Below are 25,978 nucleotides of genomic sequence, written 5' to 3' on the forward strand. Positions count from 1 at the left end.
GAGAATACTGCATGTGAGTCACAATTCACAAAAGGTCCTATTAGCAACCACCTTTTCTCACAGGTACGAAAAAATTCAGAACGTAGAGTTGGTCATATTAACATATATCCCAAACAGTCTTGCCAGTCAGATTTTCATAGTAGATTTTTAGTGATGACTTCAAATTCAGAGTGTGTTGTTGTTGTCATCGTCATCTTCTTCAGTCCGTAGGCTGGTTTTATGCAGCTCTCCACGCTTTTCTATCCTATGCAATGCAGAGTAGCAACCCTTACAAAAAAAGAATGAAAATAACTTAGAAATTAAACGCTGAAATTTAAAACAAAATTTTATTAGGTTTATGATACATCTTATGTGAAATGTTTAAAATATCAGTCATGATTTTGAATCACTATCACTCGATTCTTTGTTGCTCACTGCTTCATACAGAGCATTGTTCTCTGTACCATCTAGTGCATTGGATATCAAACATTTTTTTTAAATGCTTGTTGCACAGTCTGATTTGGAACACACTTCCATGCATCATAAATGCATTGGCACATTTGCGACAAACTTGGGCGTTTTACATGTCCTGTTGGTGTCAGTTGTCTGTCGCTTTTCGAAAGCCAGTCTGTGTATATATACATTTGAGCTTGTCCTTAAATGGTTTATTCAGACAGACATCAAGTGGTTGCAGAATTGACGTCATCTCACCTGGAATTACTGCCATGTCCGTTTTGCTTTCTCCTAATTTTCGTTTTACTGCAGGTGTTGTATGGCCTGTGTACGCATCTGATACCAGCAGACTGTGTAAACCAAGCATTGCGCCAGGACGACAATTCCACACACACCCAATCTATTCCAGCATCATGTCCTCTGAAAACCACCCAGTTTCGTTTGCTCATACAATTACAGTTTTTGGAAACACTTCAGATTTCGGTAAAGTCTTTCACTTGAAAACTATGAATGGGTGTAATTCACGTCCATATGCTGTGCAAGCCAGCATGACAGACATCTGCTGTTTTTCACCCCCTGATGTAAGAACACTTATGTCTTTCTTTCCTTTGGTGTCAATTGCACAATTTGACGGCATGTCAAAATATAAGGGAGTTTGGTCAGCATTTGCTATCTGACCAAGAAGGTATTGCTTTTCTGTGCGCCGTCTGATTATGAAGCGCTGAAATTCCACAAGTTTTTCTTCATAATTTTTCAGCAGCTTCTGTACAACTGAAGTTCGCCTCCGAAGTCAAAAACCCCAGCACTTCATAAACAGAGCAATCCAGCTGCGACTAGCCTTAAATTTTTTTCTCTCTAGCACTTTCATGTGCATTAATTTTTAGAATTTCAGCATTCACAGGCAGGAATTTCTGACGCTGCTGCTTAACAGATTCATTTAAAATCACGTCTAGTGCATGATATCGGCCACACTTTGGCCCACTAAATGCTTTCCTGCTACTTGAACATTCAAATAATTTCTCTCTCTGCAGTCGCCATCGCCTGACGTTGCTCTCATCAATCCTGTATTGCAGACCTGCAGCACAATTAGAACTTTGTTCCGAAAAAGAAATAACCTCCCCTTTTGAATTTGGCACTATAATGAAAGCGCTTCAAAAACGGTTCAGTAACGCCAACAAGCACTTCACAAACTTCCACAATGCAACAGGTGCCGCTACGTGAAATCTTAATGAGCCACAGTATATCAACTCGTGCAACAATCCTAAAGCCTTGTGCATTGTTAGTATTTTTGTGTAAAGAAATTTATTATTGTTGCTACGAATATTTGAAAGGCTGCTACATTCAAAGACAAACAATACAGAATTTCTATTTACTTCGATGAAGGTTTCTCGGGTCTCCAGCCGGGTGGTAGCGTTGATATCTCGCGACGTTTCGGGAAGTGTCATACTACCCATCTTCTGGCGAAGTGTCGAGATTCGCGGAGAGCGGGCTATTTATATGCGCGGCCACCCCCCTCCACTAGACCTCGGGTGGCTGCGGTGGACCAGCGGCGTGCGCGCGGTGGTGGGGATGGCGGTCACCCCCGGCGGCCGTGTTCGGTTCTCGGTGTAAGCATTCTGTTTGCGTCCGCGGCAGAGGACATTGGCGGGCGTGCTCCCGACGGATTGCCGCTATCGCCGGGTTCCATGCTGCGCTGAGTTGGTATCCCACGTCTCTGTTGACCAGATTCTCGTGAATCCTTATTTCTATGGATTCTTTGATCACACTTTCCCAAAAGCCAGATGCTCGGCACAGTACCTTAGTGTTTTTGAAGTTGAAGGTGTGTTTTTCATTGATGCTGTGTTCCGCTATGGCTGATTTTTCTGTGTGGCCTAGTTGCACACATCTGATATGTTCTTTGCAGCGTTTAGATATGCAGCGCTGTGTTTGTCCAATGTATTGCTTTCCGCATTCGCGTGGTATACTGTATACTCCTGGTGTGTTAAGGTTCAGCGCGTCTTTGGCAGAACCTAGGAGTTCCCTCGTCTTCGGTGGTGGTCGGAGAATGGTTTGATCTTGTATTTTCCCAGAAGTCGTGCAATTTTTGTTGAGAGCAGACCCACGTACGGAAGGAAAGCGAGTCGTTTATTTTCTTCTTCTCCTTCATTATTTTCTTCTGGGGTTCTCACTGCTTCTTTCTTTCTTTTAAGCGCCCTGTTAATCTGCATTCTACTGTAGCCATTTTGTTGGAAACTTCTCTTAGATGTTGCAGCTCGGATGGTAGGCTGTCTTTGTCGCAGACGGCGCGCACCCTATGTACCAGGGTGGTCAGTACTGTTTGTCTTTGTGCTGGATGGTGGCAGCTTGTTGCATGAAGGTATAGATCCGTATGTGTCTTCTTCCTATGTACTGCATAGCCTAGTGATCCATCTGCCTTCCTCTTAATTAAAATATCAAGGAAGGGGAGGCATCCATTTTGTTCCATTTCCATTGTAAATTTTATGTTCGGATGGATGCTGTTGAGGTGTTCAAGAAACTCATCTGGTGCCTGTTTGTCATGACCCCACACGACAGAAGTGTCGTCGACATAGCGGAAGAAGTGCTTCGGTTTCTGTCTGGCAGTTTGAAGTGCCACCTCCTCGAAATGTTCCATATATAGGTTTGCAATCGCAGGAGCCAATGGGGAGCCCATCGCCACACCGTCAATCTGCTCGACGAATTCCCTGTTGCACTGAAAGTACGTGGTTGTTAGTGTGTGTTCGAAGAGGCTGACTGTTTGTGGTTCAAAGTGCTGGGTTAAAAGTGCCAAGGAGTCTCGAAGAGGCACTTTCGTGAAAAGCGACGTCACGTCGAAGCTCACGAGTAGGTCCTCCCTTTGCAGTCGCATGTCCCTGAGTATTTTTACGCATTCAGCTGAGTTTCTCACATGGTGGCTGCAATGTCCCACGAGGGGTTTGAGCAGTGTCGCTAGGTATTTAGCAAGTTCGTAACTGTGAGAGTTGATGGAGTCCACAATCGGTCTCAGAGGTACCCCTTCCTTATGGATCTTGGGGAGTCCATAGAAGCGTGGTATCGCTGGGGATCTGGGGTACAGTCGCTTCTTCATTTGCTCTGGTAAGTCCGATTTCTTCAGCAGAGCTATCGTCTTTCTACTCATTGTCGGGGTTGGATTCTTCTTCAGCCTCTTGTAGGCCTCGTCTTGTAGCAGAAGGTTTATTTTCTGTCGGTACTCGGCAGTACTTAACAGCACTGTAGCGTTCCCTTTGTCCGCTGGTAGGATCATTATATCAGGGTCATCTCTAAGGGACCGGTGGGACACTGCAGCCACCATGTGAGAAACTCAGCCGAATTCGTAAAAATACTCAGGGACATGCGACTGCAAAGGGAGGACCTACTCGTGAGCTTCAACGTCATGTCGCTTTTCATGAAAGTGCCTCTTCAAGACTCCTTGGCACTTTTAACCCAGCACTTTGAACCACAAACAGTCAGCCTCTTCGAATACGCACTAACAACCACGTACTTTCAGTGCAACAGGGAATTCTTTGAGCAGATTGACGGTGTGGCGATGGCCTCCCCATTGGCTTCTGCGATTGCAAACCACTATATGGAACATTTCGAGGAGGTGGCACTTCAAACTGCCAGACAGAAACCGAAGCACTTCTTCCGCTATGTCGACGACACTTCTGTCGTGTGGGGTCATGACAAACAGGCACTAGATGACTTTCTTGAACACCTTAACAGCATCCATCCGAACATAAAATTTACAATGGAAATGGAACAAAATGGATGCCTCCCCTTCCTTGATATTTTAATTAAGAGGAAGGCAGATGGATCACTAGGCTATGCAGTACATAGGAAGAAGACACATACGTATATATACCTTCATGCAACAAGCTGCCACCATCCAGCACAAAGACAAACAGTACTGACCACACTGGTACATAGGGCGCGCGCCGTCTGCGACAAAGACAGCCTACCATCCAAGCTGCAACACCTAAGAGAAGTCTTCCAACAAAATGGCTACAGTAGGACGCAGATTAACAGGGCGCTTAAAAGAAAGAAAGAAGCAGTGAGAACCCCAGAAGAAAATAATGAAGGAGAAGAAGAAGATAAACGACACTCTTTCCTTCCATACGTGGGTCCGCTCTTGGCCAAAATTGCACGACTTCTGGGAAAATACAAGATAAAAACCATTCTCCGACCACCACCGAAGATGAGGGAGCTCCTAGGTTCTGCCAAAGACGCGCTGAACCTTAACACACCAGGAGTATACAGTATACCACGCGAATGCGGAAAGCAATACATTGGGCAAACACAGCGCTGCATATCTAAACGCTGCAAAGAACATATCAGATGTGTGCAACTAGGCCACACAAAAAAATCAGCCATAGCGGAACACAGCATCAATGAAGAACACACCTTCAGCTTCGAAAACACTAAGGTACTGTGCCGAGCATCTGGCTTTTGGGAAAGCATGATCAAAGAATCCATAGACATAAGGATTCACAAGAATCTGGTCAACAGACACGAGGGATACCAACTCAGCGCAGCATGGAACCCGGCGATAGCGGCAATCCGTCGGGAGCACGCCCGCCAATGTCCTCTGCCGCGGACGCAAACAGAATGCTTACACCGAGAACCGAACACGGCCGCAGGGGGCGACCGCCATCCCCACCACCGCGCGCTCCCCGCTGGTCCACTGCAGCCACCTGAGGTCTAGTGGAGGGGGGAGACTGCGCATATAAATAGCCCGCTCTCCGCGAATCTCGACACTTCGCCAGAAGATGGGTAGTATGACACTTCCCGAAACGTCGCGAGATATCAACGCTACCACCCGGCTGGAGACCCGAGAAACCTTCATCAATAGTTTATGCCGGGAAAGCCTACAGTTACATATCTATTTACTTCATTGGATAATGTATGAAAATGCAGTGGTCAAAACTCCAAGCAGAGAAAAAAGGCTCGTCTTCTACCTTTTTTTTAAATTTATTTACTGACGCAGAGATTTTGGCGCCAGTATTTATCTTTGTGCCTGCAAAACACACCTATGTAGCGCTACATATATTCGACGGTAGAAGTTAGTTGTGGCGGCACCTACCAACATTTTTCAGAACTTCCGCTTACTTTGCACTCGATTTGAAGCCGCAGGCGGTTTTGTGGATTACAAAAACTGGAAAAGAACTGCGACTTAGATTTGATTAACTACAGTAGCACATCTGCCTAGTAAGCACGAGATCCGGGTTCAAGTCCTGGCTGTGGCACAAATTTTAAGTCACCTCTTTAGCTTCTATCATTATTGAAAATTGTTTATTAGTATTCATGAATTAATGAAGAATCAAGCTGTTAAGGAAATTATGTTAGCTCTATGGATGAATATACTTGTGATATTGTATTCATATCGATGAGCCAAAACACCATGACCACTTGCTTAATAGCGTGTTGATCACCCTTTGAGCCAAAATACAGCAGCAATTCTGCATGCCATCGATTTGGCAAGCGCTTCACTCGGTTACAGACGGATGTGGCACCAGATGTCTACAGACAGGTCATACAATATGAATAAATTTTGGGTTATGGGTGTGGAGTTGGTGTCAAGTAGCATCCCTGATGTGTTTTATTGGCTTCAGATTTGGTGGCCAACAACACTAAACGATTATCAAGCTTCTCGAATCACTCCAGCTCAATTCTTGACCTGTGACATTGGCAGTTATTCTGCCCGTCAATGCCTTCGCCACTGGAGAAGACATCAGGCATGAAGATAGCTAGATGGTCCACAGTAATGCTCATGTAGTCCACAGCTATCATGGTGCCTCAATTACTACCACAGGTCCATGAAAGCAGAGGTGAATTACCTCCATAGCATATTACTGCCCCACGGCCTATGTCTGTGGTCCAGCGCAAGTTTCAAACAGCTGTTCACCTGAATGATTGTGTATTCAGACATCACCGTGGACCTGGTGTAACAAGGAACATGATTCATCTGACCAGGTGACATGTAGCCACTAATCCAAGGTCCAAACTCAATGACTCCATGCCACTGAAATATGTTGTTGGGTCAACATGGGATCACACAGGACTTGTCTGCTGCAGAGCCCAATGTTTCACCATCTTTGTTGAACAGTGTACCCCAAAACACTTGTGGATGCGCCAGCATTATAATTTGCCACCAGATCTGACAAAGATTGCCTCTGACCTCCATGACCTGCGATGAAGCGTAGATGCTCAATACCTTTTCACCAACTCGTGGTTTCACCATTCTTCAAACACTTTCCACAGATGCTCATGACAGTAGCACGTGAATAGTTTCGAGCTGTTACTGTTAGTCCATCTGACACCATGCAGAGGCGCGCGCGTGTGTGTGTGTGTGTGTGTGTGTGTGTGTGTGTGTGTGTGCGCGCGCGCACGAGCGCGTTCGCTCTAGTCAAACAGGGGTTACTCCAAAAGTGGGCAATCTTTTTTGGGCACTTAACAACTCAATACTTCTGCTTTCCAGTGAGTGGTACCCTTTATCAATGTCACTATGTCAGTGGATTTCCCAATCTGTGGCCTTTATAGTCGCTAAAATGATTCCCATTCTTTTCTGCTCTGCTTATATAATTTCTTTACCACACCACATGCCCTGAGCCCTACTAGGTGGCATTCAAATTCACTGTGGATTTTGATCACAATGTTCGGGCTCATCAATGTATTCTGGGGGTGAAATGAGGAACAATAAGCTCTTATAAAGAAATGGAAAACTCACAAAATGAGGCCTGAGATTAATTTATGGCTTGACAGATAAAAGACAAAATATTACCTTTGTGTGTTTCTTGTCTGTTGCATACACAATTGATGTGCAGCAAACTTCTGCAACTTTCTTTCCGTGGCCATAGAAACTCCAACAGCATATCTCACTTGAACCAATAACATCCTTGATGAACAATACCCTTCCACTGAACCTCAGGGACAGTTTGTCGAATAGTTCTATATTTTTAAGCAGATTGTCATCAGATGTGCTGAAACAATACAATTACACTATTTCATTCCCAGGCATTAATCTTTGAACTCTGAAAATTGTTTATCATGATGACATTTGTTTTCGATATTTATCACGCCTGCTCAAAGTAGGGACAGTAAGAAAGTAACCTGAAAAGAAGATAATGTGCATTTGAATAGAAACATACAAAAAAACACACAAAATGCATGAAACAAAAGAAGCCAATATACACTGATGGCAAGTTATGTGTATACAAATGGAGAGAAAGCAGAAGAAGGCAGGGTTAAATGGCACAAAAATCAAGTACTATGAAGAGAATGGAACTCAGAACAGAATTATTTTTGACTTGAACCTATTCACACCCTCATCAAAACAGCGTTCAAAATAAACAGTACCTGTTCCAGACAGAAGTGCACATTTACGTCCATCCAAAAACTGTAGGTGAGCTAGAGTAAAATAGATAAACTATTCTGGTGATCATAATTTTACATTTAGTAAATTTTTCTTCTTACTATTACATTATTATACTGAACTGCCTTCACCTTTGCATGACACTGTTTACTGGCTGTTTACATTCTGCTCTTTCATCTTCAAACTTATCACATTCATTCATAACCAGCACAAAAAAGCAATTTGCTACAAGACTACTAAAATGTTGAAAATAATAGAGTTGTTAACTTGTATGAGAAGCCAGATAAATATTTCACAGCAAAACAGAAGCAAAACTTTACACTGGATCTTTTTGTACTATATTATTAATGTCAGTACAAACACTTGATTGGTTCATAGTTTAAGATGGGAACACACATGTACAATATCCAATAGGCACTTATTAATTAACTAACTCTGGTCAACAAATACATCAGACTTAATTTGGGTGTAATCAAATCTACTTCGTACGTTTACTTAATCATCACCTTCCACAATGGAAAAACAATACTCTTTATGGAGTCCAATTATGACATTTAAGCTCTTAACTGGTGTTTACACATTAGGTAATTGTACAGATACACTATCAAAAGCTGACGAATTTTATATTAGGCTGCACTTACGCCATTAAAGACTGTATATTAAGTTCTGCCAAAAAGACTTCTTTGAGCTAATTGCACACTTCAAGAAATACTTCAAGTAATTGATATTGAACCTCTTGGTTAATTTGTAAAGTGCAAACTTCTTTCTGGGGATAAAGTCTAGATCAAAACCAGCAACAATCACAGTGCTGTTTCTCTGCTGTTCAAAGGTTGGCAATGGGCCAGTTTCGCATAACCAATGACAGGCAAGAAAAGAGGCAATGAATTTCTAGTGCCAAAATGGAAATCATCATCCTCTTTGCTATTGTCAAAAGTACTTTACTTTCTTTTCTGAATATATCATGAATTATGAGGTGGTGATCAGGCTGGAACCTAACAGCACAGCTTAAATTTCTGCAAGTATAATAAGCAGCAATTAAATTTCTAATCTTTCTTGTCCTAAATATCTGACTGGACTGTGAAGTTTAGCTGTAAATTGGCGATGCCAAGAAATGTGAGGGTTAAAAGGCTGATTGTGGTGATAAACTGATCTATATAAGCCTATCCCGAGATTTACATAAGGTTGGAATGTAACAGTGTGGTTGTGAGGTGGCGAAGCTAACAAATGTGAAAGCTAAAATATCTGGCTGTGGTAACAGACTGACCTGCAAGGGCTAGGTCAGGATGGATTACCACAGTTTTACTCACAAAAATTAAATTAACAATCTTTATTGTTACATACATTTGTTTCTTCTGTATATGTCACGAATTACGATGTTGTGGTTAGGTTCAGACCTAACAGCACAGCTTTAATTGAATTAACAATCATGACTGTCGGAATATTTGCCGTATTCTTCAAAATGTGTTAAAATTTTGGAGGTCGTGATATACTGACCTGACAATGTGACAATATTCCTTCGACACACATCATCTGTCCACTGCGCTTTCACTGGCTGTGTATATTCAGCAGTTGACACAGACTTTTTCCTTCCGATCCTACCTTACGGTCAGGACTTACAACATTGCTCCATGATACATGTAATCAACTCTTTCTGGCATATATGAAACTGATAACAATTTGTCAAAATACATCTCCAGTAGGTGACTAGTGTATTTCACATGAGTGATGTTTCTTAAAATCCCTGCCTGACATCTGACTGTTCACTGCATTACTGATCTATGACAAAGGTACACTAATAAAAAGGATAATTCCACAAAGATATTGGCGGAAAAATTAACAAAATTTCCACCATAGCCCAATGCAATATTCAGTTTCAACAACTTTTAGTAATACTGGAATTTATTTCTATGACGTGAAGAACCCCACACACCCCCACCCCCACACACACACCCCCACCCCCCCCACCCCCCACACACACACACCCACCCACCCCCACACACCCCAACACACCCACACCGTGATAAGTTCTTCTTGACTGCAGTCCCCCTTAAAATTCCATAAGAACCCATATAAAGCATATTCCGTTAAAACCACCCCATTCCTGCATAAGACGTGGTGCCTTTCCATCAGCAGAGTGTTTCTGCGAAGTTACAAAAGCCTTCACAAAATCTTGTCAATAGGGCTGGGTGACTTATCAGGTAGCAAAAGGAAAAAGGTGGTTTGCTATTAAGTACTGGACAGGGAAAACCTACCTACTAGCCACATTGCTCACTTTTCTATTTTGTACAGTAAAGGTCCTACCCTGTATAACCTCTCATTTGCCCATTCAAAGGGCAGCAGAGAATCCAGTAGCTACAAAAAACAAGATTCAGTATAAATGCTTGGATAGCACATGAAAGATTTCATTAACTGATGAAAGGAGAAAATATGTGTGTGTGTGTGTGTGTGTGTGTGTGTGTGTGTGTGTGTTTTTCCCTGCCGCCACTTGGTGAGTCGATTTTTTTTTTTATCTATCCATTTACATCATGTTGCTGTTGTTGTGGTCTTCAGTCCTGAGACTGGTTTGATGCGGCTCTCCATGCTACTCTATCCTGTGCAAGCTTCTTCATCTCCCAGTACCTACTGCAACCTACATCCTTCTGAATCTGCTTAGTGTATTCATCTCTTGGTCTCCCTCTACGATTTTTACCCTCCACACTGCCCTCCAATACTACATTGGTGATCCCTTGTGTCTCAGAACATGTCCTACCAACCGATCCCTTCCTCTGGTCAAGTTGTGCCAAAAAACTTCTCTTCTCCCCAATCCTATTCAATACTTCCTCATTAGTTATGTGATCTACCCATCTAATCTTCAGCATTCTTCTGTAGCACCACATTTCGAAAGCTTCTATTCTCTTCTTGTCCAAACTATTTATCGTCCATGTTTCACTTCCATACATGGCTACACTCCATACAAATACTTTCAGAAATGACTTCCTGATACTTAAATCTATACTCAACGTTAACAAATCTCTCTTCTTCAGAAACGCTTTCCTTCCCATTGCCAGTCTACATTTTATATCCTCTCTACTTCGACCATCATCAGTTACTTTGCTCCCCAAATAGCAAAACTCCTTTACTACTTTAAGTGTCTCATTTCCTAATCTAATTCCCTCAGCATCACCCGACTTAATTCGACTACATTCTATTATCCTCGTTTTGCTTTTGTTGATGTTCATCTTATATCCTCCTTTCAAGACACTATCCATTCCATTCAACTACTCTTCCAAGTCCTTTGCTGTCTCTGTCAGAATTACAATGTCATCATCAGCGAACCTCAAAGTTTTTATTTCTTCTCCATGGATTTTAATACCTACTCCGAACTTTTCTTTTGTTTCCTTTCCTGCTTGCTCAATATACAGATTGCATAACATCGGGGATAGGCTACAACCCTGTCTCACACCCTTCCAAACCACTGCTTCCCTTTCGTGCCCCTCGACTCTTTATAACTGCCATCTGGTTTCTGTACAAATTGTAAACAGCCTTTCGCCTCCTGTATTTTACCCCTGCCACCTTCTGAATTTGAAAGAGATTATTCCAGTCAACATTGTTAAAAGCTTTTTCTAAGTCTACAAATGCTAAAAATGTAGGTTTGCCTTTCCTTAATCTATTTTCTATGATAATCCGTAGGGTCAGTATTGCATCACGTGTTCCAACATTTCTACGGAATCCAAACTGATCTTCCCTGAGGTCAGCTTCTACCAGTTTTTCCATTCGTCTGTAAAGAATTCGCGTTAGTATTTTGCAGCTGTGGCTTATTAAACTGATAGTTCGGTAATTTTCACATCTGTCAACACCTGCTTTCTTTGGGATTGGAATTATTATACTCTTCTTGAAGCCTGAGGGTATTTCGCCGGTTTCATACATCTTGCTCACCAGATGGTAGAGTTTTGTCAGGACCGGCTCTCCCAAGGCTGTCAGTAGTTCTAGTGTAATGTTGTCTACTCCTGGGGCCTTGTTTCGACTTAGATCTTTCAGTGCTCTGTCGAACTCTTCACGCAGTGATCATATCTCCCATTTCATCTTCATCTACATCCTCTTCCATTTCCATAATATTGTACTCAAGTACATCACCCTTGTATAGACCCTCTATATATTCCTTCCACCTTTCTGCTTTCCCTTCTTTGCTTAGAACTGGGTTTCCATCTGAGCTCTTGATATTCATGCAAGTGGTTCTCTTTTCTCCAAAGGTCTCTTTAATTTTCCTGTAGGCAGTATCTATCTTACCCCTAGTGAGATAAGCCTCTACATCCTTACATTTGTCCTCTAGCCATCCCTGCTTAGCCATTTTGCACTTCCTGTTGATCTCATTTTTGAGACGTTTGTATTCCTTTTTGCCTGCTTCATTTACTGTGTTTTTATATTTATATTTACATCATATTATCAATAATTACTTTCATTCTCTCTCTCTCTCTCTCTCTCTCTCTCTCTCTCACACACACACACACACACACACACACACACACAATTTTTCAGTTTTACTGAGTCACACTGTGCTTAGACCCTAAACAATTTTGATCAATTTTATGACAAAATCTACTAATTTTGTCAATGTATAGGAACATAATGGGGGCTATACTCTGACTTAAAAGAAGAAAAAAACCTTTAAAAGGAACATGGTTTCTTTTAACCAAGACATATAATTACCAGGATACGACTATGTAAAAAAAGCACCGGAAAATTTCATGGATCACCTACGTTTGATGTTAATGTGAAATAATCACTCACAGACTGCAGGTGGGAGCACTAGTAGGGGCAAGTATACAAAGCATAATATGGACACAAAAAACAGTGCTGTCATTGTAATGCAGGTATGGAACGATTTATTTGGCATCCAAAGGGCACGATAATTGGCTTTCAGGCCAAGGTTGGAAGCATTTCTGATACAGCTAAGTTTGTTAACTGTTCATGTGCCACTGTGGTTAAAGTACACCAGGCCTCTGGCAAAATGGTTATATAAAAAACTGGCACTGAGGGAACTGTGGTGCACCACTGACCAGAAATTAAGTGGGGGGGGGGGGGGGTGGGGGGGGGGGGCGAGTGTGAACGATGGCTGCAAAGATCTGTAAAGGCAAATAGACATGCAACTGACCACCCATATGAACCAAGGGGCCACCAACAGTGTATCGTCACCAACAATTCAATGAACATTGCTGCTTATGGGCCTCCACAGCAGGCGCCTTGAGCTTGTACCTATGCTGACTGTTGTTCACTGGCAACGAAGGCTGGAATTTTGCAGGCTAATACAGCAACTGGATGTCCACTAAATGTCAACAGGTAGCCTTTCCAGATGAATCAAGTTTATGCTCCATTGGATAGGCCGGAGAAGCGAATTTTATGGCCTGAGGAATATTTTCATGGCATTCGTTGGGTGATTTCATCATTCTGGAAGGCAGAATGGATCAACAAGTACGCGTCTATTCTTGGGAAGTGTATTCAAGCCTCTGACAGGTGGTCACATTAATGTGACTGTACAGTGTAGAATGTTAGCAGGTTGCTAAGGAAGTAAAACATTATTTTTAAACATTATTAAAAAACATTAAAACAAGAAAAAATCAGCTGTTGGGGGTGTTGTGAATTGGCAGGAGCCAATTCACGGAGTTTGGAGGAAGCCGAAAGGCACGCGTTTAAGCTCACGCAGGCTGGCGTGAGGTCTGGAACAGTTAAAGGATTTGAGTCTAGCAAATAAAGTACGTAGCTTCTTGAATACTTAACTTTAATCCATAATTGGAGAACATCGCTCTTGTTGATACATGATTTATAATCTCAATATAAACTGGTAATGGTGCCTTGCTAGGTCATAGCAAATGATGTAGCTGAAGACTATGCTAACTATCGTCTCGGCAAATGAGAGCGTATTTGTCAGTGTAGCTTCGCTAGCAAAGTCGTCTGTACAACTGGGGCGAGTGCTAGTACGTCTCACTAGACCTGCCGTGTGGCGGTGCTCGGTCTGCAATCACTGACAGTGGCGACACGCGGGTCCGACGTATACTAGCGGACCGCGGCCGATTTAAAGGCTACCACCTAGCAAGTGTGGTGTCTGGCGGTGACACCACAGGGGGCTCACTGACATAAAAGTGAAGAGCAAACAATTACACCTTCTACAAAGAGATTTAAAATAATGTCCAGATACCATTTGAATGAAAGGGTTACGGAAGACACTGTAACAGACTAATATGATAAGAACGCATACATGGACATTAAGTGTAGTGACAAACAGGTAGTTTTTAGTGATAGTACTACTACTTCAATCTGAGAAATGTGTCTCTCTGCACTTTCCACAAGTTTTGTTTTGATACTTTGTAGTCCTCTTGGCTGTTTTCACTCACTTTCATCTTTCTTTCAATTTCTTTTGAGAACTTCTCAGCTGACCTTTTCTCTGCTACTGTGTCACTATAACTATCAAGTGCATTTTGGAAGCTGTACATTATCTGCTTTGAGAAACCTCAATGAATCACTTCACATTTTCATGCCCACTCTTGACTCCAATGATCATCATCCAGAACTGATTGATGCAAACGCGATCCCATCACATTCTCCGAGAATTTCCTATACTGTGAACCCTTATGACAACCAAATAAATTAAGATAGTTAGATGTGTCAATGCTATGCCTAACTGTCTCTTTTCAGGGTTGGCATTAATTTCCACTTCTGGGACTAAATGTGGGTTGTGCTTCATAAAGAAATAAGCCAGGAGCAATTTATCCAGAGCTTTGGATAAAAATGTCTAGATACCTTTCCCCAATATGTCACATTCACCAAGAGCTTTTTTGGTTCTTACCTGATGTCCACTTTCTGAGATCCAACTTATTTATGTTTGATGAGACTGCCTCAGCATTACATCTTGTTGCTGGGACATGTTCCCTGCCTGCACTGCAGCAGACTAAAAGTACATGGAAGCTAATTAGAAATACTACTTTTCTTCATTGAAACTAGTGAGGACACCAACAGGATCACCCTTTCCACTGTCAGAGTTGATGATCAGTTGAGTGCGTCCTGAGATGGCTGGTGGCCCTGCAAGGGCTATGTCTGATCCAGTAGCATTGGAGCCATGGCCATTTGCAGTGACTGGCATGGATACAGACACTGTAACCTAACTAGTAGCCTAGTTCTTTCCCTTGTATGATTGCACAAGGCCTGTCTACCTATACTGCTGAGCAAGAAGTCATTTCATAGAGTATGAACCAGACACTGAATTTTTCAGACATGTCTCAGTCTAGTGGGGATGTGGGTCCAAAGTGAGAGAATAAAATCTTCCTTGTGCGCATGTAATTGGAGGTACGTAGCAGACCAAGATTCAAGACCTGTCCCACACATCCTCTCACCATCCACCTACTCCAGTATGGTCACAAACATTACCTATGCCATCAAAGGCAAGGCTATACGTGAAACCAGTCGTGTGATCTACAAGCTAAGCTGCGAGAGCTGTGCTGCATTCTATGTGGGCACGACAACCAACAAGCTGTCTCTCCACACGAATGGCCACTGACAAACTGGCCAAAAAACAACTGGACCACCCTGTTGCTGAACACACCTCCCAACATGACATTCTACATTTCAATGACTGCTTCACAGCCTGTGCCACATGGATCCTTCCATCCAAAACCAGCTTTTCCGACTTTTGCAGGTGGGAATTCCACCTGCAATATATCCTATGTTCCCGTAACCCTCCTGGCCTCAACTTCATTAGTCACTGTCCTCAACCATCTAGCCTCTTCCCTGTTCTCATTCCAGCACTACACAGCCCTCTATTTGACCAACACACCCAGTCTTTTTATTTCCCTCTTTTTTCCACTAGCCACCCACTCTCTGCCCCACCCACTGTCTAATCTCCCAACTGCACCTAGCTGCCCTACCCTCTCTCCACCTCCTCCCTGCACACTTCCCAATGGCAATTCATTGCCCCCCATCTCTACTCTGCATCCCTCCCCCTCCCTGCCCCAGCCTCCTCCTTACCCCACCCAATTACCTCTCCTATCATGCACTGCTATTGCTGTTGCAGTTCGTAGTCTGGCCACAGCCGCTAGAGACTGTGGTTATGTGTGTGTGAGTCGCATTTGCGTGAGTGTATGTGTACATCTGTTGTCTATTTCTGACAAAGGCGTTGTTGGCCAAAAGCTTATTTTGTGACAGTATTTTTGTTGTGCCTATCTGCAACTCAGCATATGCTATATGCTATATGATGTGTAGCAACTATCCTTTTCATTATATTGTTACATTCCATCCTGGATTTTCTCTTGTTTGAAAGTAATTTATATTGACTAAGACCCACAGCAGCATCGGAAATGTTAGCCTGTAAAGACAGAGATGACACAAAGAGTCACCTTGCCCCTGTGCACCAGGCATCTACTCCCAAAGCCACCACTCTCACTCTGGCCACTTGTATTCCTCTGCAGGCTCTATGTTAACTAAGCCAACAGCCACAAACCAAAGCCCAACGGTTGCTTGCTAGTGTTCTAATTACACTATTTAATGCCTACCATTAAAGATCGTGAAGATCTTATTCATACACATTGCAATGAGACTAATAGCTATAGGCATGTAAAACTGTAATTTTTAGATATATATACAAAAAATGTACTGTATTCAAACCTATCATGCTCTAGTATCCCTGGTTCAAAATAAATGGATTCTCTCTGTGATAACTCCATGTTAGCAAAGCAAGACAGGCAGTACATTTGAAAAGATGTCAATGTAAACCACACCAATTACTTATCACAGATCCTTGCTGGTCACATTGTTTCACAAACACACAAAATCACGACAACAAACGAGGATAGCACAGCCAGGCTGCAGTGATGTGTGTGCAAGCACCACCACCTAAAGAGAAGGTTGCGCTGCATTCTGTGTGACACTGACGTCACCCAGAGTGGGCCAGATCGGTGAGGCGCTATGCTGACAGAATCGAGTCACATGCCCTGAAATCTTTCTCAAACAATTTTACAGAATCTATTCGATAAAAAAAACTATTTTTACTTTTCTTGTAACTTCATATGTCAGCTTCATGGTAAAATGACCATCATATTACTAATGTTCATAGTTATATATTTAAAAAGAAAGATGATGAGACTTACCAAACAAAAGCGCTGGCAGGTCGATAGACACACAAACAAACACAAACATACACACAAAACTCTAGCTTTCGCAACCAACGGTTGCCTCGTCAGGAAAGAGGGAAGGAGAAGGAAAGACAAAAGGATATGGGTTTTAAGGGAGAGGGTAAGGAGTCATTCCAATCCCGGGAGCGGAAAGACTTACCTTAGGGGGGAAAAAAGGACAGGTATACACTTGCACACACACACACACATATCCATCCACACATACACAGACACAAGCAGACATTTGTAAAGGCAAAGAGTTTGGGCAGAGATGTCAGTCGGGACGGAAGTACAGAGGCAAAGATGATGTTGAAAGACAGGTGAGGTATGAGCGGCGGCAGATTGAAATTAGAAATTAGCGGAGATTGAGGCCTGGCGGATAGCGAGAAGAGAGGATATGCTGAAGGGCAAGTTCCCATCTCCGGAGTTCTGACAGGTTGGTGTTAGTGGGAAGTATCCAGATAACCCGGACGGTGTAACACTGTGCCAAGATGTGCTGGCCGTGCACCAAGGCATGTTTAGACACAGGGTGATCCTCATTACCAACAAACACTGTCTGCCTGTGTCCATTCATGCGAATGGACAGTTTGTTGCTGGTCATTCCCACATAGAACGCTTCACAGTGTAGGCAGGTCAGTTGGTAAATCACGTGGGTGCTTTCACACGTGGCTCTGCCTTTGATCGTGTACACCTTCCGGGTTACAGGACTGGAATAGGTGGTGGTGGGAGGGTGCATGGGACAGGTTTTACACCGGGGGCGGTTACAGGGGTAGGAGCCAGAGGGTAGGGAAGGTGGTTTGGGGATTTCATAGGGATGAACTAAGAGGTTACGAAGGTTAGGTGGACGGCGGAAAGACACTCTTGGTGGAGTGGGGAGGATTTCATGAAGGATGGATCTCATTTCAGGGCAGGATTTGAGGAAGTCGTATCCCTGCTGGAGAGCCACATTCAGAATCTGATCCAGTCCCGGAAAGTATCCTGTCACAAGTGGGGCACTTTTGGGGTTCTTCTGTGGAAGGTTCCGGGTTTGAGGAGATGAGGAAGTGGCTCTGGTTATTTGCTTCTGTACCAGGTCGGGAGGGTAGTTACGGGATGCAAAAGCTGTTTTCAGGTTGTTGGTGTAATGGGTCAAGGATTCCGGACTGGAGCAGATTCGTTTGCCACGAAGACCTAGGCTGTAGGGAAGGGACCGTTTGATGTGGAATGGGTGGCAGCTGTCATAATGGAGGTACTGTTGCTTGTTGGTGGGTTTGATGTGGACGGACGTGTGAAGCTGGCCATTGGACAGGTGGAGGTCAACGTCAAGGAAAGTGGCATGGGATTTAGAGTAGGACCAGGTGAATTTGATGGAACCAAAGGAGTTGAGGTTGGAGAGGAAATTCTGGAGTTCTTCTTCACTGAGAGTCCAGATCATGAAAATGTCATCAATAAATCTGTACCAAACTTTGGGTTGGCAGGCCTGGGTAACCAAGAAGGCTTCCTCTAAGCGACCCATGAATAGGTTGGCGTACGAGGGGGCCATCCTGGTACCCATGGCTGTTCCCTTTAATTGTTGGTATGTCTGGCCTTCGAAAGTGAAGAAGTTGTGGGTCAGGATGAAGCTGGCTAAGGTAATGAGGAAAGAGGTTTTAGGTAGGGTGGCAGGTGATCGGCATGAAAGGAAGTGCTCCATCGCAGCGAGGCCCTGGACATGCGGAATATTTGTGTATAAGGAAGTGGCATCAATGGTTACAAGGATGGTTTCCGGGGGTAACAGACTGGGTAGGGATTCCAGGCGTTCGAGTAAGTGGTTGGTGTCTTTGATGAAGGATGGGAGACTGCCTCCAAAACCTCAAAATTCCAATCAACACAATCTGGAACCACAACACCCCAATTCAGTAGTTAACCTCTCCTCCAAACCTCTCTCCCAATCCGAAACCTCTGTCCTATCCAAAGGCCTCACCTTCAGCCCCACTCCCAGATTTAACCAAACAGCCCTTGTCAAAGATTTACTGTCCTACACCCGTACTCTCTGCTGGAAATATCACTTTGCCACGAAGAAAAATGATCCTAATCCTACTCCTAATGATCCAACTCCCCAAGATACTATCCAAATTGAACCCTGCCTGGAACAGTTCCGTCCTCCGTCACAGCGGGACCCACCTCCTCTTCCTCAAAATCACCCTCTCCTAACCTTCCAGGAATTTCTGACTTCCAGCCTTGCCTCTCAATCCTTCTTAAAAAACCTTAATCCTACTCCCAACATCACCACTGCTGAAGCCCAGGCTATCCGTGATCTGAAGGCTGACCAATCCATCGTCATTCTTCCGGCGGACAAGGGTTCCACGACTGTGGTACTTGATCGTTGGGAGTATGTGGCTGAGGGACTGCGTCAGCTTTCAGACAACACTACTTACAAAGTTTGCCATGGTAATCCCATTCCTGATGTCCAGGCGGAGCTTCAAGGAATCCTCAGAACCTTAGGCCCCCTACAAAACCTTTCACCTGACTCCATCAACCTCCTGACCCCACCAACACCCCGCACCCCTACCTTCTACCTTCTTCCCAAAATTCACAAACCCAATCATCCCGGCCGTCCCATTGTAGCTGGTTACCAAACCCCCACAGAACGCATCTCTGCCTACGTAGATCAACACCTTCAACCCATTACATGCAGTCTCCCATCCTTCATCAAAGACACCAACCACTTTCTCGAACGCCTGGAATCCCTACCCAGTCTGTTACCCCCGGAAACCATCCTTGTAACCATTGATGCCACTTCCTTATACACAAATATTCCGCATGTCCAGGGCCTCGCTGCGATGGAGCACTTCCTTTCACGCCGATCACCTGCCGCCCTACCTAAAACCTCTTTCCTCATTACCTTAGCCAGCTTCATCCTGACCCACAACATTTTCACTTTTGAAGGCCAGACATACCAACAATTAAAGGGAACAGCCATGGGTACCAGGATGGCCCCCTCGTACGCCAACCTATTCATGGGTCGCTTAGAGGAAGCCTTCTTGGTTACCCAGGCCTGCCAACCCAAAGTTTGGTACAGATTTATTGATGACATTTTCATGATCTGGACTCTCAGTGAAGAAGAACTCCAGAATTTCCTCTCCAACCTCAACTCCTTTGGTTCCATCAAATTCACCTGGTCCTACTCTAAATCCCATGCCACTTTCCTTGACGTTGACCTCCACCTGTCCAATGGCCAGCTTCACACGTCCGTCCACATCAAACCCACCAACAAGCAACAGTACCTCCATTATGACAGCTGCCACCCATTCCACATCAAACGGTCCCTTCCCTACAGCCTAGGTCTTCGTGGCAAACGAATCTGCTCCAGTCCGGAATCCTTGACCCATTACACCAACAACCTGAAAACAGCTTTTGCATCCCGTAACTACCCTCCCGACCTGGTACAGAAGCAAATAACCAGAGCCACTTCCTCATCTCCTCAAACCCGGAACCTTCCACAGAAGAACCCCAAAAGTGCCCCACTTGTGACAGGATACTTTCCGGGACTGGATCAGATTCTGAATGTGGCTCTCCAGCAGGGATACGACTTCCTCAAATCCTGCCCTGAAATGAGATCCATCCTTCATGAAATCCTCCCCACTCCACCAAGAGTGTCTTTCCGCCGTCCACCTAACCTTCGTAACCTCTTAGTTCATCCCTATGAAATCCCCAAACCACCTTCCCTACCCTCTGGCTCCTACCCCTGTAACCGCCCCCGGTGTAAAACCTGTCCCATGCACCCTCCCACCACCACCTATTCCAGTCCTGTAACCCGGAAGGTGTACACGATCAAAGGCAGAGCCACGTGTGAAAGCACCCACGTGATTTACCAACTGACCTGCCTACACTGTGAAGCGTTCTATGTGGGAATGACCAGCAACAAACTGTCCATTCGCATGAATGGACACAGGCAGACAGTGTTTGTTGGTAATGAGGATCACCCTGTGGCTAAACATGCCTTGGTGCACGGCCAGCACATCTTGGCACAGTGTTACACCGTCCGGGTTATCTGGATACTTCCCACTAACACCAACCTGTCAGAACTCCGGAGATGGGAACTTGCCCTTCAGCATATCCTCTCTTCTCGCTATCCGCCAGGCCTCAATCTCCGCTAATTTCTAATTTCAATCTGCCGCCGCTCATACCTCACCTGTCTTTCAACATCATCTTTGCCTCTGTACTTCCGTCCCGACTGACATCTCTGCCCAAACTCTTTGCCTTTACAAATGTCTGCTTGTGTCTGTGTATGTGTGGATGGATATGTGTGTGTGTGCGCAAGTGTATACCTGTCCTTTTTTCCCCCTAAGGTAAGTCTTTCCGCTCCCAGGATTGGAATGACTCCTTACCCTCTCCCTTAAAACCCATATCCTTTTGTCTTTCCTTCTCCTTCCCTCTTTCCTGACGAGGCAACCGTTGGTTGCGAAAGCTAGAGTTTTGTGTGTATGTTTGTGTTTGTTTGTGTGTCTATCGACCTGCCAGCGCTTTTGTTTGGTAAGTCTCATCATCTTTCTTTTTAAATATATTTTTCCCACGTGGAATGTTTCCCTCTATCATATTCATATCATTAATGTTCATAGTTATTGTGATATTTCCCTATATAAATCACAAGCTCAAAAATGTTTCAATGACAAATAGTGGTTGCTATGATTTTGCGTTTGGTGCATATTTCGCATATGTTGCTGTGAATGAAATTTAGATATTGACCTTTTCTTTAGGTTTGGAAGGAGGCCTGTCTGTCTCCAATCTCAAGCAAATGGATTTGAAGTAGCACATTCATTTCCAATTGCACAAGTGCAGGAATGCAATATTCATAACATCCCTCATATCTTGTAAACCATTTGAGATCTCAAAACGATTCTGGTCAATGGCAGCATGCAAAGAGGTGAATGTTTCGCCATATGGTGAACAAACAGTAGTTTATTTTCAGCATTACAGCAGACACTAAAGTTTCTATTTTATTTTTTTCAGGCCAGTGCTGTAATTTTTTTTGAGTCATGGACAGCTAGTGAAAAGAGAATTTGCTAATAGGAAAACCACAACATTTTTTTCTCTCGTGTCACTGTAAACAGACACAATGAGATCTTCCGTGTGCTATTGACTTCTTTGGTAACTCACTGCTTGTTTAATGAGACATTCTGTTTCAGGATTCTGTCGCAACACCTACTGCAAGGGGACTTTGATTAAATTATAATGTGTTTTGGCAAAATAAGCAAAATTAAACCTGTCAACAAAACTCATATTTGATGATGATTCTTCTTCAAATAAGAAAAGGTTAGCAATTCAGACCAAAATAAATCACCAGTTCTGTTACAGTTTTGGTGGAATCATGTAACTCATCATATTTTTAATAGTGAATATCCCGACAAACTTACCAAAGGATTTTCTTCCTGTTCTTCACCTGAGAAATATGAAAATTATTTATAGAAAATAGTATACAAACTTTTTGTTCTTATACCTATCCAGAGTGATGAGGTGAACGTCTTCACCTTAATTACCTTCGATGTGTTACAGATAAATTATCTATATTTATAACCTTAATGAACTGTCTCAAGCAGTTCATTAATGACTACCTTGTTTCCATAACCTTATTTGCGACAGACAGACATCAAATACGTTATTTCTAATAAAACAATTCTGCATTTTTGATGCAGACTAGAACTGACCCAGTAAAACTCTTTCATAAATCTGGAGCTGTGAGAAAACTGACAACTTGCAGAACCTTCCCAACTATTCATCAAAGCATCTTTCACTGGTGAATTATGAGACATTTGTAGTAACAAGATTCTTATTCCGTACATGAATAAGTGTGGAAAGCTGCTGCACTATTTGCTGTAATTGTTCACATGTCAAAGATAACTGAAGTGTAGAAATAAAACACTTATATGGGGTGTTCAAAAAGTCTCTTCACAGTGCCGTATGATTGTTAGCCGCACTTGCCGTATGACTGTTCGCTTGCCTGGGTTACTTCCCTTCAAGTGGACTCTCCCAACATTCCACTGTTTCGTTTATCTCAGCCAGCATCAGTAGTATCATTGGAGTGTGTGTCGTTACGTGTTGATGTGAACGTTTAAAATTAGTTCCTTTGTTTCGTTTTTGTCACTGTTAAAATACTAACCATTGAAGAACGTGTGTTTTTAGTCTAACAAGTGTTCAAAGCTGGTGGTAAATACACAGTTTTAGTTCGTCAAACATTTAATTCAGTTTTCCTGGAGACAACACTCCCACATCGCAATACTGTGCGAGATTTGATTAACAAATTTCGAAGTACGGGTTCAGTGACAGATGCACCGAGAAGGGGTCGTCCTAGTGTTTTGTCTGAGGATAAACTACTCGATATTTCCAATAAAATGTCTATGAGTCCTAACAAATCAGTAAGAAAACTTGCCCAGGAAATCGATGTTGGTGTCAAAATGGCCCACACAGCTGTATGGTATAAATCAGAACTTTTCCCATACAAAGTGACAGTCATGCAAGAACTGAAAAATACTAATCATGGCAAGAGACTGCATTATTGTCAATGGTTCAAAAATTTCATTCAACAAAATGGAAGGGATATTCTTAATGAAACGTTTTTCACTGATGAGACGTGGTTTCATTTATCTGGGTACATGAACTCACAAAATTCTCATATGTGGAGTACTGCAAATCCATTGTGTATTCATGAGGAACAAATTCATTCTGTGAAAATAGGACTTTGGATTGTAATTTCTAGACATCGAGTTGTGGGTCCCATATTTTTCAACGAAACAATAAATGCACAACGATACTGCAGTGATATTCTGTACCCATTCACAGGAGATCTTGTGTTAAGTGAAATACTGAATGGTTATTTTCAACAAGATGGTGCAACCGCGCATACAGCTCACGTTTCAATGTCACTGCTTGCTAATGTTTTTGGTGATCGCATAATTTCACAGGGACTTTGGCCTCCATGATCGCCTGACCTAACATGACCTGACTTTTTTCTTCTGGGGTGCAGCAAAAGCAACTGTCTATAAAAACCGTCCAAAAACCATTGATGAATTGAAAACTGCAATATCCACTTTCACTGCATCTGTTACAGAAGAAATGTTATAGGTTGCGTTTGGATAGTAAGTAAAAATGAATATTCAATAAATTAATAACTTGTATTTCACCAAGTTTCATTTCGGTATATTCCCTGCTGCATACGGCATGCACGGCTAACAATCGTACGGAACTGCGGAGAGACTTTTTGAACACCCTGTATAAGTTTCACTGTGTTGGCTAACAGTAACAAAAAGAAAGAAATTCCATATTTTTTCATACTAGGAAATTCTCTTTACACTAGCTGTACACAACTCTTAAAAAATTACAGTACTGATTTGAAAAAAAAAAAAAAATACAATAAAAACTCTAGCTTCTGCTGTATCCCTGAAAGAAAAATTCTGTATGTTCACCATATGCCAAAACAGTCTGCTCTTTGTATGCTATCATTGGCGAAAATGTCATAAAATTTCTCAAACAAGTACAAGATATGAGGGATGTTATGAATATTTCGTTCCTGTGTTCATGCGATCAGAAATGAACATGCTGCTTAAAATCCATTTTCTCGAGATCGGAGACAGAGACCACCTCCCAAGTCTAAAGAAAAATTCAATGAGTAAATTTCATTCACAGCAACATATGGTGTAACATGTACCAAACACAAAGTCACAGCAGCCCCTATTTTTTGTTGCAACATTTTGAAACTTGTTATTTATATATGAAATATTTATATAGGAAATATGACAGTAACTATGACCATTAACAAAATGATTGGCGTTTCAACATGAAGCTGACAAAGCTTCAATCAACATATAAATCAAATTGTTTTACTGAATAGCTTTTGTCAAATTGTTTGAGAAAGGTTGCAGGCCATGCACCTTGATTCTGTCCGCACATTCCCTTGTCAAGCTTGACCTTCTCTAGGTGATATCACACCCAGCACGCCGTGGCCTTCTCTTTCTCTTTTGCACCATTAAACCCAGAAGGTGGTGGTGCAAGCCATTCCATGCCAACAACAATAAAACTCCACTAAGCTCATCTGGGTTTAGGCAGTCCGGCACTGGCTTACTAACTGCTCCACTGGACTGATTGAGGGGAGGGGTTGGGGGATGCCAAAAACCCAGTGTAGGTCAGTTGCACAGCACGAAGCTCAGGGTGAATAGTGAAGTGCAGTTCTGCATCAAGCCAAGCAGAAGGCAAGTAAATGCCTCTGAAATCAAATGAGACACCAAGCTTTTTCCAGGGGTTTTAGACAAAATGCAAAAATTCCCTGACTTTCCAAAGTTTTCAAAAAAACAAACCTCTTAGTTTTCCTTGTTTTCCAGGATGCTGCCCTGACAAGTTTTCTACCTGGTGAGCAAGATATAAGACATGGAAAATACCCTCAGACTTCATTGTAACTATTCCAATTCCAAAAAAGGCAAGTGCTGACAGGTATGGATATTACCAAACTATTAGTTTACCAAGTTATGCTTGCAAAATACTGACACAAACTGTTTACATAAGAATGGAAAAATTGGTACAGGCGGTCCTCAGAGAAGATAAGTTTGGGCATTGGCTGGGGAAAGATAGGAACTTATGAGGCAATGCTAACCGTAAGATTTACCTTAGAAGATACGTTACAGAAAGGCACATTCCTGGAGTTTGTAGTAGTAGAAAGCTTCTGACAGTGCTGAAGTGATTACACCATTTGAAACTCTGAAGGTAGCAGAGATGAAATACAGGGAGCGAAAGCTTATATACAGTTTATACAGACTACAGACTCCAGTTATAACAGTGGCAGGGCACAGAAGTGAGGCAAGCTATGAAGAAAACCAAGAAGAAATATGTGAAGGTAACTGATGTTCAGGCAGAATAAATAAAAACTTCGAAGTTTGTTCATGACACTAATTTTATCAGATGTCAAAAGACTTTGGAGAGTAGCTAAATGGAATGGAAAGCACCTTGAAGACAGGTTATAAGATGAACAGCAACAAAAATAAAACAAGCGTAATGGAATATAGTTAAAACCATTAGATGAGTTTTGTTATTTGGT

The 25,978-nt window shown here is 42.8% G+C and overlaps 1 protein-coding gene across 1 annotated transcript in view; it reads right to left on the minus strand.

Annotated features, from left to right (window-relative positions):
* Positions 1-25,978, minus strand: part of LOC126167117 (BTB/POZ domain-containing adapter for CUL3-mediated RhoA degradation protein 3) — a 117,797-nt gene that overhangs the window by 26,654 nt on the left and 65,165 nt on the right. Inside the window, exon 4 of the mRNA XM_049920453.1 lies at positions 7,208-7,406. Coding sequence (XP_049776410.1) covers positions 7,208-7,406 — 199 coding nt within the window. The remainder of the gene's footprint in view (positions 1-7,207; positions 7,407-25,978) is intronic.

The sequence above is a fragment of the Schistocerca cancellata genome, chromosome 1 (assembly GCF_023864275.1).
Source record: "Schistocerca cancellata isolate TAMUIC-IGC-003103 chromosome 1, iqSchCanc2.1, whole genome shotgun sequence".
NCBI classification, from domain to species: Eukaryota; Metazoa; Arthropoda; class Insecta; order Orthoptera; family Acrididae; genus Schistocerca; species Schistocerca cancellata.